The sequence below is a fragment of the Solenopsis invicta genome, chromosome 10, assembly GCF_016802725.1.
Source record: "Solenopsis invicta isolate M01_SB chromosome 10, UNIL_Sinv_3.0, whole genome shotgun sequence".
Taxonomy (NCBI): domain Eukaryota; kingdom Metazoa; phylum Arthropoda; class Insecta; order Hymenoptera; family Formicidae; genus Solenopsis; species Solenopsis invicta.
The window spans coordinates 19,233,502-19,253,603 of record NC_052673.1 but is presented as its reverse complement, the minus strand read 5'-3'; the positions used below and the strand labels follow the sequence as shown (position 1 = coordinate 19,253,603).

At 39.5% G+C, this 20,102-nt stretch overlaps 3 protein-coding genes across 4 annotated transcripts in view; 2 read left to right on the top strand and 1 right to left on the bottom strand.

Moving 5' to 3' along the window:
* The first annotated feature begins 1,872 nt into the window (after positions 1-1,872).
* LOC105197704 (myotubularin-related protein 14) lies at positions 1,873-6,716 on the top strand. 2 transcript variants are annotated; one of them, XM_026131676.2, is made up of 7 exons: positions 1,873-2,065; positions 2,852-3,222; positions 3,574-4,139; positions 4,601-4,920; positions 5,031-5,466; positions 5,578-5,928; positions 6,002-6,716. In XM_026131676.2, exons 2-7 carry the CDS (start codon positions 3,136-3,138, stop codon positions 6,144-6,146), a joined length of 1,905 nt encoding a protein of 634 aa, XP_025987461.1. In that variant the 5' UTR covers positions 1,873-2,065; positions 2,852-3,135; the 3' UTR covers positions 6,147-6,716. The 2 variants fall into 2 exon arrangements, with proteins under 2 accessions (XP_025987461.1, XP_011162501.1); XM_011164199.3 differs by having other exon boundaries at positions 1,873-2,373.
* A 182-nt stretch (positions 6,717-6,898) lies between these two features.
* Positions 6,899-8,456, bottom strand: LOC105197648 (peroxisome biogenesis factor 10). The gene is made up of 3 exons (XM_011164118.3): positions 7,763-8,456; positions 7,434-7,685; positions 6,899-7,364 (listed from the first exon to the last, which is right to left on the bottom strand). Exons 1-3 carry the CDS (start codon positions 8,066-8,068, stop codon positions 7,050-7,052), a joined length of 873 nt encoding a protein of 290 aa, XP_011162420.1. The 5' UTR covers positions 8,069-8,456; the 3' UTR covers positions 6,899-7,049.
* A 212-nt stretch (positions 8,457-8,668) lies between these two features.
* The window catches only part of LOC105197651 (ras-related protein Rap1), an 18,735-nt gene continuing 7,301 nt past the window's right edge, over positions 8,669-20,102 (top strand). Inside the window, exon 1 of the mRNA XM_011164122.3 lies at positions 8,669-9,508. The gene's annotated coding sequence lies outside the window, so the exon portion shown is untranslated. The remainder of the gene's footprint in view (positions 9,509-20,102) is intronic.

Genomic DNA, 20,102 nt, shown 5'->3' with positions numbered 1-20,102 from the left:
AACGATGAAGATTTTGTGCAAATAATAAATCGACGCCCGAGAATAATTAGAAGACGACCGTCATATTTTGAAGAATTTGAAGAATTTGATGACATTGATTTTTATGCTCGATTTCGCTTAACCAAGGAATCTGTTACTGCAGTCTTAAGAGAAATCAAAGAAGAAATTTCTCATAAAACAGAACAGTAAAAATAGTTTTGTAATATTATTAAATTAGTACTTATAGATTACATACTATAATTACGATGACCATATATGTGTTTTTCCAAAGAACAGCTTTTTTTTATTTCGAGTGGCTGTCTTTTAGATTTATTTATTTTTTTCAAAACTCAATTTTGTCTTTTATTCTAATCTGTTGTTCTTTATTTTATGAGAAATTTTTTTCTAATTAGTGTTCCAATGTTTAATGTACTTAATAAAGTGTAAATTTTTACAGTAACAATTGAATTTAATTGTTTAGTTCAAACTGATTTGGAAACATGTAAGAAGAAAACTTTAAAACTTTTAAATTTGTTCATTATTTTTTGCTTTGGTGTATAGAACCTGTAATATCTCATTCCCTACTCTTCGGTAACAACCAATCACACTACTTGTTCTAGAAGAAAGATAAGTCTGTTGAAGTTTCTTTGCATAGATTATAGGTTTACGTAACCTAGAGTTAAAATCTGGTTGTGAAACGCGATAGAAGTTTAACCGTGGCGTTAAACTTGACGGTAGTTCAACTAAGCTCGGATTAAACCCAAAGTTGTGAAACTGGGCCCAAGTATCAATCAGATTACCAATCAGAGCTTCGGACATCAATGTCGCTTCTCTCTTTATATAGGACTCTACATACTTACAGTTCATGATTAACGTAACGACCAATAAGCTCTAGTCGTTTCATTAATCATGAACTGCGAGTATGTAGAAAGTGGTGACTTCTCAGTTTGGAAAATTTCCCCATGAACAGAATCAAAGTCCTTGGGTGTATAACTATTTCTATTTGAGAACTTGGATTGAAAACTCGGACCAATTTCTAACATTGTGTATACAAGGCCTAAGGGAGAATTCACACCTTGGCGAAAAAGCAGAAAACAGAAAGAAGAGAGCCAATCAGAACTCGCGCTGGTAGTAAACAGCTACAGTCTGTAGCAGAATTTTGAAACTATATACTACCAGCGCAAGTTTTAATTGGCACTCTGCTTTCTGCTTTCTGCTTTTCCGCCAAGATGTGAATCCCCGCTAAGCCTTCTGTCCACGATGCTAAAAATTGATCCAAAATTTTGCATTAAGAGAGAATTGACCAATCGTATTTGAATATTCGGCCAATTGATTAATGCGATTGGTCAAGGGGTCAATTGTGGTAATTGTATATCATGTAACTAAAGTGAAAATTACAAAAGTGAGCAAATTTACTAGGTGTTGACCAATGAAATTATAAATACTCTAGTAAATTTTTTCACTTTTGTCATTTTTACTCTAGTTACTTATACACAAATCGACCCTCAGTTCTCTCTTTGTCCGAGATTTCGGACCAATTTCTAATATCGTATACAGGTTGTGTTCCGAAATTTATTGTAAATAAAGTAACTAAAAATCTATAGTTTACGTTACGTCTACTATAGCTTTTCTGTAGTGGCAGTAAATAGGTCTGTTCGAGTTGCTTGAAATCCCTAAAAATTTTTGCACTTGAGATGAGATAAATATATATTCGATCGTAAAAAAGAGAGAGACGACGAAGAAATTAATTCAAAAAGGGCAGCAACACGAACAGGCCTAATTTCGAAACGCAGATAGAAGGCTTTAGGTTTTTCAAGCAGAGTCCCTAGAAATAAAGTCCCTGTTACTAGGGACTCTATCTCTTTGCCGTTAAAGGGCTGCCATGATCTCGTAGATAACCTTAAAAGTACGGGAACGTGACCGCGATAGGGCGACCGCGTGATACGTGTGCGTGTGATAATCGCTTTTGGACGGCTCTTCCGTTAATTGACGATTGAAACGTATTCATACGTGCCGAACGTGCATACGAAGGCCGAGTTTCTTCGTTTCTTGAAAGCGCGAAGTAGGAGCATGCGAATATACACGGGTACTTCTAAGCTGAAATCGCAATTTTCGCATTCGAAGATGTTCGCGGACCCTCGTGCCCTCGTATCGCAGATTTTCTGCGAGTTCTTGGAATTTCAAAAACGTATTTCCCGTTGTAGAAACACGCGGACTGCACAATAATTCCAACGACATAACGTCGTAGCATTTCTACGTAGCGGGAATTTAAATGTCGCATGTTTTTTTCTCAACGACTTTGGTGGCACATGCGGCGGTGATGATGAATTGTACAGTGTTCCCGTCTTTAGGTTATACAGTGTTCGCAAGGATCGTGTTTGCGAGAAGGAATTGGTCTCTCGTGTTTGAGCTTTCTACATATTCAAAATTTATAAACTTAATATGTTTATTTAAAAAATTAGATATTTATTTTGTGTTAAATATTAATATTATATTATATGTATATATAATATTATATAATATATATTAATATTATGTATGATTTATAATATATTTTTAAAAATTTTGAATTTATTTTTTTTTTATTTTTTTTTACTCATTTTTAACCTCTATTTTTTCACGAATTTTTTATTGCATGTGTAAGCAAATTTATGTATAATAAATATTTAAAACGTCACGGAATAATAACGCGCATATTTCCCTTGATGTAGAGTATACTTTGAAAGTTTTTGTATTCAGCCTAAGGTCTCGATAATTTGACAGCTGTAGATACAAGAAGGGTATAGATATAAATCCACCAGGGTTTCTTGAGTAAAGAAAATTTGATTTTTTAACAATCACATCAACAGAGGTAAAAATTTATTGTCTACAGAGGTAGCATGTTATTCCATTTTACATGCATGGAAGATCATGTCGTCGACGTCTGAAGATAAATTGTGACGAAATGAATTTGATAAATGTTGATTTGCAATGCCATGTGTATATACCTTGAATTCAGTGTTTGTGTCGTGTTTCTGTCACGCAATAGATACTGGCAACTAATGCCTTGTGAATTTAATTTTAATAAGAATTTAGTGCCTCTCCTGGAAAGATATCTTGGGCAAGTTTCCTCTTCTATAAGCAAGAAAACTCATTTAGTTCGAGCCACAGCAAATCATGACTGAGATTGGTATAGATAGTCTACGAAATCTCATCACGCATTTTGTAAAGAACACATACAGGACCAAAGATGCGGATGTCACGGTAATTGTCTTATAATCTTAGGATTAACATTTGACACATACCTTCTAGAACATTTTATGTCCTGTGCATTTTTTTTTAAATATCTTGATTTCTATAATTGGTTGATAACATTTATGATTTTTTCTAATACATAATCATACTTAAAGATATTAAAGTGCATGTAAGAGTAATAATGTTAATAATTTTTAATAATTATTACTATATGTTTATGAAAACACGATGAAAATTCAATATAATGAACATAAACAACCCACAGTGTGTAGGATGTGAAAAACAAAGGTGTGCGTCAAGTGTTAAGCGTATCGATGATAAATTCTTGGTAAAATTAATGAAGCATGTTATATTTTACAGAACCAGGAGATCATGCAGAGATGCATGCTGCTTGCAGCCTTTGATTACGACTATTCCACAATAGATAACAGCAGAGGTGCCCTTTGCCCACATTATCCTAGCTATCTTATAATATTAGAACACGACAAGTTTCGAAATTCAAAGAGCTGCGACACACCAGTGGCATCATCATGCATAATGGAAAATACATACGAAAGCATACATTTTAGGAATAAGCTTATTAAACTGATGAAGCACTCAAAATTTGCCAGATGCCATTTAAGATTTCCAGTGCCTGTGATACTTTACAAGGACAGGCATGTATGCAGATCTTCAACTTTAGCCAGTGGTGCGGAAATGTTCGGTAGAGCTGGATTAGAATATTTGCTATCCAGTGTAGCCAGTGGCAGCGCCAGTGCAGTGCAGACAGTAACGCAAGTAGAGGAAAGTCTACCCGAGGAAGAAGCAAAGCTCACTGACTTTAAGAATAAAGTTAGATATTATGATATAGAACTTCTCAAGACTCTTAATGTAGGAACCATCGTAGACTTCATGGTGGAGAAGAAGAAAGTTAAATATGGGATGACGTAAGAATGATACTAAGTATCTTTCTTGTATTTGTACATGTCGTAAAGCAAATACTTGTAGAGGGCTAGGTGTGTGTTACCTAATGGTTAAACTTTGTTTAGTAATTGCAAAAACTTAGTAATATTATTTTTATTAAGACTTGGCATAAAAAAAAGTTGTTTTTATGTAATGAGAATAGAAGAAAAACAAGATGGCTCTATAGTAAAAAAAAAGTTTTATTGAATGATTAAATGATGAGTGAAGATTTATAGTTTGTAATAACGATATTTAGGATGAAGCATGTATAGCTTCTTGAGAAGAAAACTGCATACATAGACAATAGCTAATCCGATAAGGAGATGTCCATCCTTGCAAACACAGTAAAGTTTCATAATAACAGTTATTAGTATGAGCGGTTTGTTTTATTCTATGAATCCACTTTTAGAGGACCTTAAACAGAGCTCTTTTGTTCGGTACTCAGCGTTACTTCGTCGGAGAAGGTAGACCAAGAGAGACGGTACAGCAACTTTAACCTCATCTCACTGCCATATCCCGGATGTGAATTCTTCAAGGAATTTAGAGACCAAGATTATCGATCCAAGGATCTGGTGTTTAACTGGTGCCAGAATTACATAGACGCGCCAATATGTGTACCTGAGGACTCAATCTCCAGTCAATTACGAGTCAACTGGGATCAGTATACAGAATGGAATCTAGTCAAATTAACGCAAAACTATTTAAAATTAATATTGAGATACTTACGTGATAATAATAACGGATTATTGATTCACTGTATCTCAGGTACAAACATATTGCTCTATTAAAAAATAAGTTTTATAACAAATAAAAAAAAAGATTAAAATAATTTTTAAAATAAATATTTTATGAATGTTTTAATATGTTATTTGTAGGTTGGGATCGCACACCACTATTTATTTCATTGCTGAGAATTAGTTTGTGGGCTGACGGGGTAATTCATACAACATTGGATTCATATCAACTATTGTATTATACCATCGCCTACGATTGGATGCTCTTTGGGCATGACTTAGCAGATCGACTCAACAAAGGAGAGGAGATATTTTTTTTCTGTTTTGATTTTTTAAAATATATTGAAAATGATCACTTTAGCATACATAAACATTACGAGAGAACATCAACAAGGCATAGCGAATCGGAAACTTTTCTGATTGACAGCGATTCTTTCGAAATTATTACAAAATCCAGTTTTAGTCCCAAGTACAGTTCATCTAGTTCTATTGAACAAAACAGTGTAGATGGTGATTCATCACCAGCTGCGTTTTTTACTGATCCTTTGGATAATCAAGATGACGCACGAAATAATGTGTATGTTATTTTAATTATTAATTTTTAATATTATGTTTCTATTAACATTATCTGTTATACATTCTTATATTTATACTTATATATACATATATTTATATTTGTACGTTGTAGGATTGTTGCACACGGAATACTTAGTACGTCTCCAAATAAAGAAAGTGCTGTACAAGAATCGCGTCCGTCGTTGTCTACAAATCGTACATCTCCGATTGGCGTTCCCATACCACGAAATTCGCATGTTCGACAACGAAACGATTCAACGTCTTCAGGCGATTCATGGCAATTAGTAACAGGAACTGGTAGTTTGTGTGGGTCCACAACTGCTAATGCTCTACACTTGGATAACGTATTGCCACCCGATTCAGATTGTAAACCATCATGTGGTACTTGTCGTAAAACTCGGCGCACATCACAAGAACGCGGCGCAAATGTAAATGACGATGAGACTTGCGTATCACATACACAGTAAGTTTTCAGTGTAAATTACTCGATTGAATCTCTTACAAGATCCGCAACTATATTAAAAATTCAATTCTAGACGTAAAGAACGGTTGCATTGTCTTCGAAATATATTTTACAAGGCTTATGGACCTCATGGATTTCGATTAAAGGACGACTCAGGTGGCATCAGCCAATACATCGGAAACATTGTTGGGATGACTTCCATTCAACGCACATCCTAGTGACAAATGTTTTTAAGTGACTTTCCAAGAGCATGAGTTTACAATCGATTTTTACTATTCTAAGATCCAACAATTTTTTTTATTTCAGTTAGTCTTCATTTGTTTTGCGATACTGAAAACGTTATTACATGTCGTGTTTTTTTCGCTCTACGTTAGAGGAAAAAAATAATCCTTTTAGTACTGAACCAAATGCAATGAAAATGCAATGCTGTGTGGCCAGGATAAATCAGTTTTTTTTTTTTTTTTTTTATTATTTTATACTAAGCGCATATATGCTCTCAAATCGAAATAAATTTAAATGCATATATCTGGCAACACTACTCAAAGGGTTAAAAGAAATTGACTTCTAACAGAAAAATAAAGAATAAATGCTCTTAGAATACTGAAAATTGATTATATTGTTAATACTTTTGTCCAATTAATAATTTTATAAAATGAATTTATAAACTGATAATGAGAAGATTGTACATACTGTTTTTCTCAAGATTGGACTGTTACATAATATGTAGCACGACTTGTGCCGAAATAACATAATAAAACTTGATATTTTTGTATATGTCTACAGGTAAAGTAGGTAAATATATTATTATTACTTTTTCAACTTTTCCCATATAAAATCAATATTAGTTCTTGTTTATCAATTATTTCATTATCTTCATAATCTTACAGATGAAAAGAATTTGGATTTTTTCATATAGTTTTAGGAATCCCAGATTTTTTGAATAAATCTTTCCAAAAGAAAAGCAGGTAAAAAAACTAAACATTCTTTTTATTTTAAAGATAAAGATAAAGTAATTGGCTTGAAAATATATTATTCGTAAATATGTCACGTACATGCATACTGAAATCCTTTACATATGTACATATATTTAAGAAATATAAGGAATATATTATCACAGGAAATTACAGATTCATCAGGTGGACGATTCTCGATGGTGGTACGTATTCTCTACAGAATGGACATTGTGGTTTGACACGTAGCCATTCGCTAAGACAACTCCAACAAAACAGATGGCCACATAGCGTTGCAGTTGTTGCTGCTGCCTCGAGGCATAATTGACAATTGTGATTGCTGCATTTAGCATTAGATGTATTTACAGTGGTAGCGTCTTGCAGTGCGCCACTCTGCCAAATTCTCAACAGACATTGGATTAAAGTGGCAATTCCCAATAGTCTTAATCCCCAGCTAACGGTATCCACTGGTCGAGGACCATATACCTTTAAATTATTAAGTATATAATAAGATTGTGATATTGCAAATATCTTTTCACAGAGCTTAAAATTTACCTTAGTATAATCTAATCCAGCGATTCTCCTACCCAAGCTGTAGTACCTGCCATAAATATAAAACAGCCCTTTGTGGAATAATACAATTATGGGTATCATTGTGCGCAACTTTGATAACAGGGCGTTAAAAAATGTTATCGCCGTTGGGGTCAACTCCCTATGTGGATGGTTTACGTACGATTGCAACTGTTGCAGTAATTTGAGCAACGTTCTCTCGCCGAGGCATTCTAAAACTGCAGCTAATACTCTCACCTAATAAGGGAGAACAGAATTTAATTTAAAGTTGTCGAGATGGGTTTGCTCTAATGGATCTCTCGAGCCGAACATACAATTAACGTCGGAATTCTACGCTGCTCCAAATTGGCCTGTACTATGCCAGTATACTCCTCGCCCAGCGTCTGATTACCCATGCCCGACGTGAAAACGAAATATAATAACTTGAGCGGAATATCGGACCGAATGCACTGGTAAAGGAACGATCTGTGCATTCCAAAATTCTGCGATATCTCTGACAGCTTCTCCTGTAGGTATTTCACGAAATCATCATCCCGTTGATGCGATCGCAATATTTCTGCCTGACTCGCACACTTAAACTTGCGCTTCGACCAGGAATTTCTATCGATGTCAGTTCCCATCTCTTTTCACACGTTTGTTGCGTAGCGATGGAAATATAAAATGCGCGTCAACAGGTCAAGTCATGCATGAACTGCATGAACTTGGAAAACATCAGTTTCATTCGAGATCCAAAACATTCTTGTCATTCTGCTTTAAATATTCACAGAATATGTATCGAAAAGAGAAGAGATGAGAAATCCAAGTATATGTATGTACTCATGGGTGTAGCCAGACTAGTTAGATGCGCGACCGTTCAACGATCACGTAGCAGATCGTAGTATAGCGAACAGTACCAAATGCACCAATTAAAGGCTACGGTCCACTTGATGTTACAAATGCTTCAAAGTATTCTTCGATTGGTCAATTTGTAAAATTCATTGTTCTGATTGGTTAATTAAGCGCTTCGAAGCATTTGTAGCGTCAAGTGGACCGCAGTCAAAGACGATTACGCGTGCCGAATGTGAAAAGTGCAAGCAACACGAACAGACTTTGGTCGGTAAGATAGGACGCGGCAGTCGGTCGGCTGCGTCAAGGGCGCAATGGCAATGGTGGGCAGTGGAGTTGCGTGCTCGCGCGCCTCGCGGATAGAGGGCACGACCGCGGCGCGGCGGCGAACGGCGGAGAGGCATCGCCCTAGATAACGGTAGAATCGCGCAGTGGTGTCGCGTTGTCTTCTCTCTCGCGAGAGTGTGAAAATCTAGGCGGCGGGGGTACGAGGTACGAGAAGGGCAGGCGGCGACAGGAGAAAAAGAGAGAGAGAGGCGCGTCCGTCCGCGTAATCAGCGTCGTCGTCGTCGTCGCCTTCTTCGAGGCTCTCGCGCGTTGCCCTCGTGAACCGCGAGCGAGTCGTCTATGCCTGCGGATCGATCGGTACGCACAGTGCCGATATATCAGGCGTGTCGTGTGTGCGAGGAACTTTGCGACGAGAACCCGGTACGTAACCCGGTTCGACGCGAATTCCGACCCTCGTCGACCAGTCAGTGCGGAGTCGGTCAAACTAGTTGGCTGGCTAACGGCAAGAATCAGTTTGACGGCGAGAACGAACACGCTGCTCTCCCTATGAACTCGTGACAGTGCAGAGACGAAGAAGCCGAGCCGAGTAGAAAAAAAAGGAAGAGAGAGAGAGCGCGCGTGCGGGTGGACGGACCAGGTAGCTCTATTAATTACCGAAAGCTCTCAATCGTGGCGACGAGGAAGAGGTACGCGTGACGACGGGGACAACGAGGGACGTGAGGAAGATAAGAGAGAGAGAGAGAGAACATACAAGTCTGTGTGTATGTGTATATGTATGCGCGCCTGAGAGCCGCCGAGCCGACTTGCGCGAGCGATAGAGATAGAGGAAAAGGCAGACAGAGAGAAAGAGAGAGATAGGGACGAGAAGCGGAGAGAATTATCGAGTGAACCCGGGAGATACCGTGTTCTACTAGCGAGCAGCGTGGGGCATTCAGGAGTCACGAGAGGTAAGGATTTGATACACGAGACGGGAGTGCGGCTTCTAAAAAAAGAATCGTCTCTCTCTCCCACTTTCCTTCTCCTTCTCCCCTCCCCCATCCGCCGTCCAAGAAGGCACCGCGCATCGCGCCGTGGCGTGGCACGCCGAACCGACCGGAAATCGTTTACGGTGGCGTCGGCGGCCGCTCGCTCGCTCGCTCGCTCGCTCACTCACTCACCCGCTCACCCGCTCGCTCGTCCGCGCCTTCGCGTACGCACCGGGGAATCAGAATCGGCACGCAATTCCACTACCATTTATAAAATTTCCCTCCTTTTCGGCGAAAAACTCTAGGAAAACGCCGAAATCATGCGTTTACGTTTCGCAATCGGTATCGTCGACGATTCGCGGGATCGCCTACGCGCGTCTGCGACACCGGCGGAATCGGTGCTGAATGACCGGGGCTGAGCGTCACGCCGCCGCCGCCGCCGATCCGGCCGTCATCTTTCTCGTCAAAAGAGACTCCGAATGAAACGGGCGTTGTTTCTTCCTCGTTATCTCTTCTCGTGATTTTCCCAAGTGAGCGTGCGAGCGAGCGAGCGAAATCGCCCGGCTTCACTCTCCTCGTTTCACACCGGGCAACTAGCGTTTCCTCTTACGGTCACGGCCCACCCGAGCCGTTCGCGATATACGCGGCGAGACGAGTTTTTTTTCTTTTTTTTTCTTTTTACCGTGAACTTGTAATTTTCGCGGGGTTCAGGGAGAGACGTCAGGCAGAAATTAATGCCGAGTGGCTTAGACCGATTCCCCCCCTCCCCCTGTCTGTTTCTTTCTCCCCCTTGTTTCCTCCTTGCACGTGGAAATGCGTGGAGAAAACGCAATTGCATTTGCAATTGGTGTTATTAACGAAAATTTGTAGGAATATCTCGCAGCTGGGCTTCCGCGTGACTAATGCGGCGAAGAAATAAATCGCCGGAGACAAAGGCGAACTTCTTTTCGGCCATATACATAGTTTCTTGCACTGTCTCTTAGCGTTTCAAATAAAATAGACTCGTACTCACACACATACACACACACACAACACACGGGATTTGACTGGAGGGGAGTAAGTGGAAACGCGGGAATGACTGTACAGTAACGCAACACACATACAACATACAGAAAAACATAATAGGAGAAAAAGTAGTAAAATTAAGCGCGATTAATGATTAATGTCATTCGTCTAATTCTTGAAACTAAAAAATGATAAAAACCTAGATCAAGGTTAATCTATATGTATTTGTAGAAATAAACAATTTTTTTTCATCTATCTCTCCGATTAGATGTAATATATACTTGTTTTCTTTCTATGAAGAAATGTAATTAGATAAATTTGAGTTCAACCTCTTTACGTTCGATGCATCAACTTGAACTTATAGTCTTTTAAATCTAAACGTTGACGGGAATCTCATTAATTCAAGTCCATAAGGCAGACGCGCGCGGTGTTGGGAGAAAAAAATGAGAATTAATCGTTTTAATATCGAAGAGAATAGACTGGGCTGATAATAGCTGAGCATGATTGAAGCAGCACACTAAAGAGAGATGTATGCCATGTTTAAAATTCTATCAACAGAGAAAAAAAATCGGAGGCATTACGTATGAAAATATTAATACTCAAAGTCACGTAAATTAATTTAGGACTAATTCAATGTTTCTAAGCGTTTTTAATTTAACTTTTTAAATATATTTCTGTAAAAATCAAACTTTAAGTGAGAAATTCAAGTTGAAGCTAAAGCTGTTCAAACATATAGGATAGAAAGAAAAATTGAAAATTTCAGCCTACTTTAGGCGATTTGATTCGCAATAAAATTCTTGTACGTTTCTCATACATTTTGATATGCTCCGTATTAGAGAGAGAGAGAGAGAGAGAGAGAGATTGCCTAATACATTCACGTGCGAAAAATAAACAATAGAGTTACAAACGGATTGTGTTCTGTATTCCGACTTCCGATGCGAATCGCGGATTGTCTAGGGCAGAAACTTGAAAGCAAAAGCTTAAAAAGCGCTCTTCCACGTGCAAAACTTTGGAGCTTTTAAATCGAATGACCTTGATTCACTGACTCGCCACGTGTATTTTTATACCCGAAAACAATTTAGCGATCGACGATAGCCTTTTCAAGTTTCAACAAAGATCACGGAGACTCGTGTAACGTGTTCTAATCCGTAGTCGACTCACGTGAGTCATCGACGACGCGCAGGAAGTGGCTTCTGGGAAGAAAGACGTCTAGAATGTCGACATACTGCTGATCGAGTATTCTTGCTTATTGTGAGAAATTCCCATTTCAAAGAAAATCCGAAAGAAAGAAGAATATTCTTTGTTTATTATATTTTTTTTGCAACATGGACAAATGTGGAAAAATTGTAGGCGCCGCGCGGAAATTTGATAAAAATTCGTATTTCGAATGTCAATTTTTCCGAAGGACCGAAGGAACTCGTCTCTGTCTCGAAATGAACACGTCACGACCGATATTTCTCCCATGGTCGGCCAATGTAAAAGTTTACGATAAGAAAATACGAATTCAATTGAAGCGCGATATTATATACGCTTCGAACGTAACGTCGCAATAAGAAGACGGCGCGCAGCGCGCGGCGCGGCGGCTTGCTTTGCAATTCGTAGATGCGTTCGGTAATTTTACTTTTGTTCTTCCTCGCGCGCAAGCGTTATTTACGACCTGTTGAACCGTAAATGACATTAGATAGTACGTTGAACGCTACGGCGCGCGCGGCGTGCAATGGTGTAGATGGTGTAGATGTGAGCGATGAATGAAGGCGAAGAAGATCGCGCCGCGCCGCGCCGCGCGCTGTATCACAGGCCGTTACACAGGCGCTAGGCGGTTAAGCAGCGCGACTTTAAACGTTTTTCGAAATATCTCAAAGATAAAGCGAAAACTTTGGCGAAATTGCGAGAAAGTACTTATGTCGATAATATACATGTAAATTCCGCGCGACGCAGAGTTCGACCCGTTCATTAGTCCAGAGAGAAAGACCAGACACGCACAGTTAGCGATATCATCGCGTATCGCGTGGTAAAACGATCGAGTATTTTATTTAAGTGATAACTCGCCAACGGACCGTTTATCCTTGAAAGCTGAAACAAGAAATCTTACTCCGCGTTGTTTGATCGATGGTTACGAACGATTATAAAGATTGATGCCGAGGCGTACTTGGGCGATTTCGTTTCTGTAATGGAATATAGTTTTTCTCGTGCAATATCGTCCGTCCGTCGTTTCATTCACGAGCACGCTTCTTCGTTACAAAATCAAGTCACCAACACGGATTTCGGTGATTTGTAATGCATTAATACAATTTCCATCGATTCGATGTCTTTGTAGTCTCTAGAATCTTGCCAACAGATAAAAATAGATAAGTAATAGGTAAAATAATAATAGTAATGATCGATACGTCGTTTCACCGTGTCTCGCAATTTCGCAAAAGTTCGAGTGCAGTTTACGAGAGAATAAAGTAAAGCAGTTTTATGTTTTAAGTTAAGGACTCGACACCCCTTTTTTTCTTCTCTACTCGCAAAGCCCCTTCGACCAGAGTCCTGGGTCGGGTCCCCAGCTGCGTCTTCTGGCTCCGCGTCCGCATGTTTCACGCTCTTACAACGCTCACCATTTTCGCTAATCTGAAAACTCGTTAAGCCTATTCAATTTATCGCGATCGTTCGTTCATTCGTTTGTGATAATTTCATTTTCGTCGGGTTGAGATTTTACACGCGGTGGCGAGCTGATAGAGAGAAGTAAAAAAATTCCTCTGGCTGCTCCTTCCTCCACGCGAGGTAAAAAGATTTAAACGAGTAAATGGCAAAATTGTTTGAAACTTAATCGTCGATACCTGCAGTCTCTCTCTCTCTCTCTCTCTCTCTCTCTCTCTCTGTCTCTCTCGAAAGGCTACACGCTGAAAACCGAGTTGCGATATGTAGGTATAGCTCCGTAAACATTTCCATTGATAAACGCGAAGCCGAGCAATTGCAGTCGCGACTATAAGCGATCGCGCCTGTTGAATGCGTATTGCGATTTGACTTTGTGAAAACTCCGTCACTCGACTTTGAACTCGATAGCGCCTCCTCCGACTTGCGCTCATCTTTGAAATAGCGCCGCGCTCTTTTATCTCCCACATGCTTTTGAATACCAGTGTTTACGCGCCAATATCGAGCTATTTCGGAATAAAGATTTTGTGTCTGCTTCTTGGTAACTCGGTTGCACTTTGGCACCCTCGGGAGAAAAATCGTACGGTTTTGACTATCGATTCATTCGTTTTTGTTTAAATTCCATTTCCGTGAATTCACTTAAAGGCTCGGGAAAATATTAGAGTCGTTCCGTTCAATAAATATTGGTTTTTATGTTCGTAACGTAATAATGTTTACTCAGTCGAAAGGGCACATACATTGCACGTCTCGATAAAATTACATTGAAAAGAATGCTAGAAGGATGACGTTGATAATTTCCATGAAATGTGCAACGTGAATGTTTCACTGCGAAGCTTAATAAGGCTTCCGCGCGAGGCGTGAGGCGTGAGGGTTACGCACCATAAGGTTTACGAACCCCATGACTCATTGCGTGACACGCAATGATTCGGATTATGGAAACTTTCTATCGATGTCACGGTGTTTTTCGTTCCTCGACTTCCGTATAATTTTTTTTTAGTACTTATCTCTCAAATTCATGTCAGCGTTTAGCAATAAAAATAGTAGTAGTAAATAAATATACTACTCTTACTATTTTTTAGTTATTAAAGATTTTAAATGCAAAGCTTTTAATAAACTTTTAAAGTTAAGCTTTGTTTTTTAAGACCTCTATATCATATCTCACACACACACACACACACACACACACACACACACACACACACACATATATATAGATTAAAAAATAATAAGAGAAACTATACTTTTTAATATTAAGTTACATGAGTATGAAAGTAATGTTACACTTATATTACTTTATATTGTAATAATTTTATATTATAATATATCCGGTTTATGGATCCGAACCGGTCAGACCAGCTGTTTTAACCGCCAAGTATTTTTTCGCAGCCACGAATCAACGTTATGCAAAGAATGAAAACTGAGTAAAAGCTACCGATTAATTAATTGTTTTATTTTGCGGCACGTATATAAAATATGCATAATTATTTTATTAAATAACCGTCGGCTTCTCTCTCTCTCTCTCTCTCTTTTTCTCTCAACGCTACGTGTTACGGTGTTATGCGCGAACTTTCATATCACTCATTATTACGGCGATGCATAATGCGTGCCCTATATACGAGACGAAGCCGGCCTTAGGAAGGCGAGCGATTTCCTGCATTTGTCTCGCGTAGGTAGCACGTGTGATCCTACTCGTTTGATTAACATATGAATTCTTCAGGCACAAAATCAATGTGTAGGCTCTTCTCGCAGAAGAGCTATGCGGTATTATTCTGCCAATATTATTTTTCATGTAAAATCATTTGTTCAAAGCGCGAGGAGCTATGAATTGAAACAAGAGTCGACTAATTATTCAAGATTCGTTAGTCAAGGTTAGAGAAAGTTTTGAGGTATCAATTAAGCATGGATTATTAGAGAAAAAAATTGCAAGATCTAGGTTTGATATTCTTGTGATAAACGAGCAATTTGACGTAACGTAACCGTAATGAGCAGCGTGCGAAGCGCGGAATCTAATTGATACTCGTTTACCAGTGCGTTACACAAGTAGATTTGTCGAAAATAAAAGTGTGCCCGCGCGATAATTAACGCGATCAAGTGAAATTGGTAAGGTAATTGGCCGGGGGGGATATTAGTTCGAGCATGCCTGTACGCCGCACCGCGCCGCGTTGTAACGATAATAATTGCGTTTGAACCCGTACGTTGTACGCGTACAGATGATAATTGGGTCGTTCAGAAAGAGAGAGAGAAAGAGAGAGAGGAAGGAAGGGAAGCGGTTGACAGTACAATACTATAATTAAAATTACAAATTATTTGAGATTTATCGAGACATTACACGCTCGAAGACTTTACCATCGATTTTACAAATTCTGAATCCATCACAATCTTCATCCTCCATAAATTATCAGATTAATGCAGGACTCGTGCTTGATGTTGTTAACGTCGATGTTCATTCATCAGCAGGCAACACACAGACCTCTCGTATCGGTTTCAGACACGGTCAAACGGCAACTGATACATTGGACTATCTATTAGCCATCTAATGCAGCGTCGCGCGTCCGATGGGAATCTGCATCGTATATCCTTCCCGTGCAGACTCGGTCTCTCTCTCTCTCTCTCTCTTTCTCTCTCTGAGAGAAAAACGTTGATGAGATTCTCAAACGTTTTGCGGTGGCACACATTGAATGATTCAGAGTTAAATGGAATAAAAACTCGAATCCAGTTAAATTTAACAGCAACGTATATTTAAACTTTCTTTCTCTCGAGACTGATAAAATTAACGTAAATTCTGTTCTCTCGGAGAGAGTAGTCTCGACGATACTTTAAATCGAATTTAAAACTGTTTGAATCTCAAATTGGAAAAAGTGGGTTAAGACCGTTCGGTCAGTTTCATTTTTCAGTTCAATTTTAGCCTTTCGCTCGAAGGATGGACGCGCGACAATGAAAGAAAGAGTATAACTGAAAAAGATCAATGATATCGTGTCACCTTTATCCTCTTGAGAAGGAGATTTACACTATTTTTAATAAGAACAGAAAGAGAGAGACGGTGATCGTCCCAGATTCTCGATTTATCAAGCATCAGTTAAACAACCAAGGTATTATATACGCAGATAATTAGCTGATCCGCGCGATCGTCGCTGCAACTTATGATAATGCGTACTTCAACACTGCATTGTCTTGTAGCTGTGTAGCTTGGTTGCGAGTACGCCTGCCATTATCACGATTTATGCCGCGTCAACGACAGAAATAAAACTGAAGCTGCTCGCGCGACCGCGTTTTGTGTGAACGTCGCTTAACTACGGTTGCGCAACTACGTGCACGCAATTTGCTTCCTGTTAATCAAATGCGATACATTTTCGCATAGGATTAACCCTCGTGATCGCTCGTCAAGTATATGAGAAACATGCGAACGAGAGAAGCGAGAAATTAATTCCCAAATGAGAGATTTCTTCACTATTTATTCGATTACATTAGTTTGCAAAAAAAATTTATTTTTAATTATTATATATTGAGAACTATTATATTAGACAAGATAGATGGACAATCTTCTAGATTTTTAGATGCGGAAAACGATAGTGCGAGTCAATTTTTACCTCCACGTGAGGAGGTTTCTGAAACACTTGTTGAGATTTAATATATTGTACAAAAAATTAATTTTTTTGCAATATTTGAAATTTTTATGAAAACACTAACGTTATCTCGAAATTTTATGATTAGAAATCACGAATGTTATTATTTATTCTTATAAAATGCATTTTTTTTATATCTTACTTTTTAGTCACATATCTCGACGTTAATTCCGCCGAGAGAGTAAATCCTGCAATCCTGGAATGTAAAACGGAAGCTGTGCAAGAATCCTGTTGTATCTATTTGTACTTGTAATATTTCTTCATTTCTGTGATATATCTATCACAGGCGACTAAAGTTTCTTTTATCGATACGTTTTTACTTGATAGTAATTAAGAATCATATTAAAGTTCCATAATAAAGCTCCATTAAAGTATTATACATTAAGGTAATATTTTAAGAGGAGAAACTTGAAAAGTCTGACACGGCTTCCACAAGTTTCTCAAGACTTCTGACGATGGGACGACAGTTTCGCGTTTCATAGAACCGGATGGTTGCTGAACCGTTTCCGTTTAACTGTTTAACTGAACTTGCATTTAACTGTTTCGTTTGTAAGTCCACGCTTATACATTTTGATATAATTTTGATTTTAATTAAATAATTACTAATTTAATATTTGGTAGTTTTCGTATATTGTACTAATATTTGTTAAAGAAATTGGTAAATTCACAACATAATTATAAAAATATGTAAGAATAAGAAGCAATGGTTTTGCTCGGCGTATTTTGTATTTTAATAAGAAAAATGGGTCAAATTAAATTTGACCCATTTCAGAGCAAAAGAAGAACGTACATTGGCAAGCGTCCCTGCTTATTTTCTTCGATCCGTGAATTTTAGCTTAGCAACCGCTTAGCCAGCACTGCCGCCGCACCGTCTGGCGTGTGCGATTCATTAATATTTGCCGAAAATCTGTCTAGTCTAGTACGCGTGTACCAATACCAAGCCGATTGATCGCGAACAATCGATCACGCCGTAGCGATGAAAGCATGTTTCAATGGGCGAACCATTTGTAAAAAATGCTCTATGAACATTCGGCATATCAGCTGTAAGCTAGGTTCGATTGACCGTGTTCATCGGATGGAACCAGTGGCCACAAACCATCAACACAAATGAGCAACGCGTGAAAGAAAACGTTTTCATTTACACGGCGTAGTCTGAATAAAAAGAAATAGATGCGGCTTCGATATCGCTGAATACCTTAGAATCCAAGAGACTTGAGAGAATCCAAGAGCAGAAAATAATATTTGAAGAAACTATAGAGAAAGAAGGATATTGTCTGCATATTTTATTTCTTATTATTTTGTATTTTTGAACGTTCGTCGTAAATTGTATCTATGATATTTCTGTGATAGATGCATAGCTTCCGTTTTACATCGCAAGATTAACTCTCTCGACAGAATTAACGCGGAGAGACGGGAGATGGCAGACGCAAATTCATTCGCACATGGACGATACGAATACGTTGAAGAAACGTTAATTGGGTCGTACCGTGTCTGCTCCAGACCCTTGCGATAGAGGAGGCGAGCGATCTACGAGAGGGGTGAGAGGCACGAGGCGCGAGGCGCGCGCGGAGGCCGGAAACCGATGGTAGCCTAGAAACCGGAAAGTGAACCGGACTGGCAGATAGCCAGGATGCCTGCGAAGAGAAACGTGATATACGCGTCGCGCGCCGATAATCGAACGCGACTCTCGCGTGATACGCGCGTCGCGTATGCGTCAGACGCGGCGAGATAGGGAATGAAATCTACGAGACTGAGATAAAACCCGAGATCGCTACGCGATCGTTACGCGTTAGGCGCGTCCCGCTTCACTGGCTATTTCAGTGGCTATCAGAGGTGAGACGGACTTTCCGATGTAAACGCCTATAAATGAAAGTGATTGTCTATATTTAGCCGTTTGTGTATCGAACACGCTGAGGAGCTCGAAGGTGCTCGACTGCTCGAGGAAAAATACCATCTCGAGAAATACTTGTCGCGGGTGCATCGTGTCATCACACACCCTCACACCCTCACACCCTTACATCCGCGCGCGCACACGTGTACTCTGATTATCATTATACCACCCGTGTACCAGCTGTTTTATTATACAGTAATAATTCGTCTTGCTCGCGTTATTATTATCTTAATCTGAAAATAATGTAAGAATCCAGCGCGTCAAATACACTCCCTCCTCCTCCTCCTTCCTCCCCCCTCCCCATCACCTCAACATTTCAACTCGCTACTTTTATCACGAATGCTAAACTAGGACGACAACAGTTATTCCAAGACGCCGTATACACTTATCCGTAGAATAATTGCGCGCGCTCCCCCTTTCTCGTATCGTCAGATCTTTTGCAATCATCGTCTCGTGGCGATGTGCCTTTTATAGAAAGGTGCTTACTCTTTCAACTTTGTACTTCTTTCCTCTTTGGGGAAACTCGGATTCGAGGGAAACGACCCTCGCGAACTTATACACGCGGAAAGTATTAATAGAAGAATGTTGCGAGTTTTTATTCGCTTCAATGTCAACATCCGATGTCCGTCATCTAATCTTATGTATTTGAAGGCGCGTTCAGGCTCGCTCACGTTCCCTGTAAGTGGTGGTTAAATACTCGCAAATACCATCTTATCCTTCTCGCTCCTCGCTCTTCGCCTCTGGCTCGATTTGAGGTCAATGTCTCCGATAACCGACCAGCGGTCGCTTTTGCGACCTACCGTCTCCATGATTTGTACAATGGAACTAGAATAGAATAGAATTGAATCAATAATCAATAGTCGAGTCGTTTGAAGCAATTGCTGAACATGTCGAACGATTAAGGTTTCATTCCGTCGTACGTCTTTTTTGTAATGCTTACTCGTATATTGCCGATTTGCCGCGTATTTTTGGAATAAGGATAGAGCCGGGAGCCCACTGGAGCCCACGCGCTATCCTTGGAAATTACGTTTAATCACGCGTGACGCAACGCGTCGACGACTGATAGTACGTCTTCTGTATCGTTCGTTTCGACATACACGTGCCCCGTAATAAGGGGTCGCATCTCCACGTGCGCAAGCCAGATCTCCGACATCTCCGAGATTGCGAGATTGACCGAGTTTCGCACCGATACTTTTCAAAGCTTTTTTCGTCGTCTCGCCCCGTCTTTGACGCGCGCTCTCTTTCTACCGCGATCAATCTTCAGTCGTGTAACGGAAAATATCGGCCACGGTCCTTGGCGGCGATGAGAGTGAGCGAACTTGACAGGACGCAATGGCATTTTTGCAATCGGAACGGCGAGAATAAATTTTTCAACTACCGAGAGACAATCTTAAACGCGAGCTGTCAAAAAAGTGGGCTATGA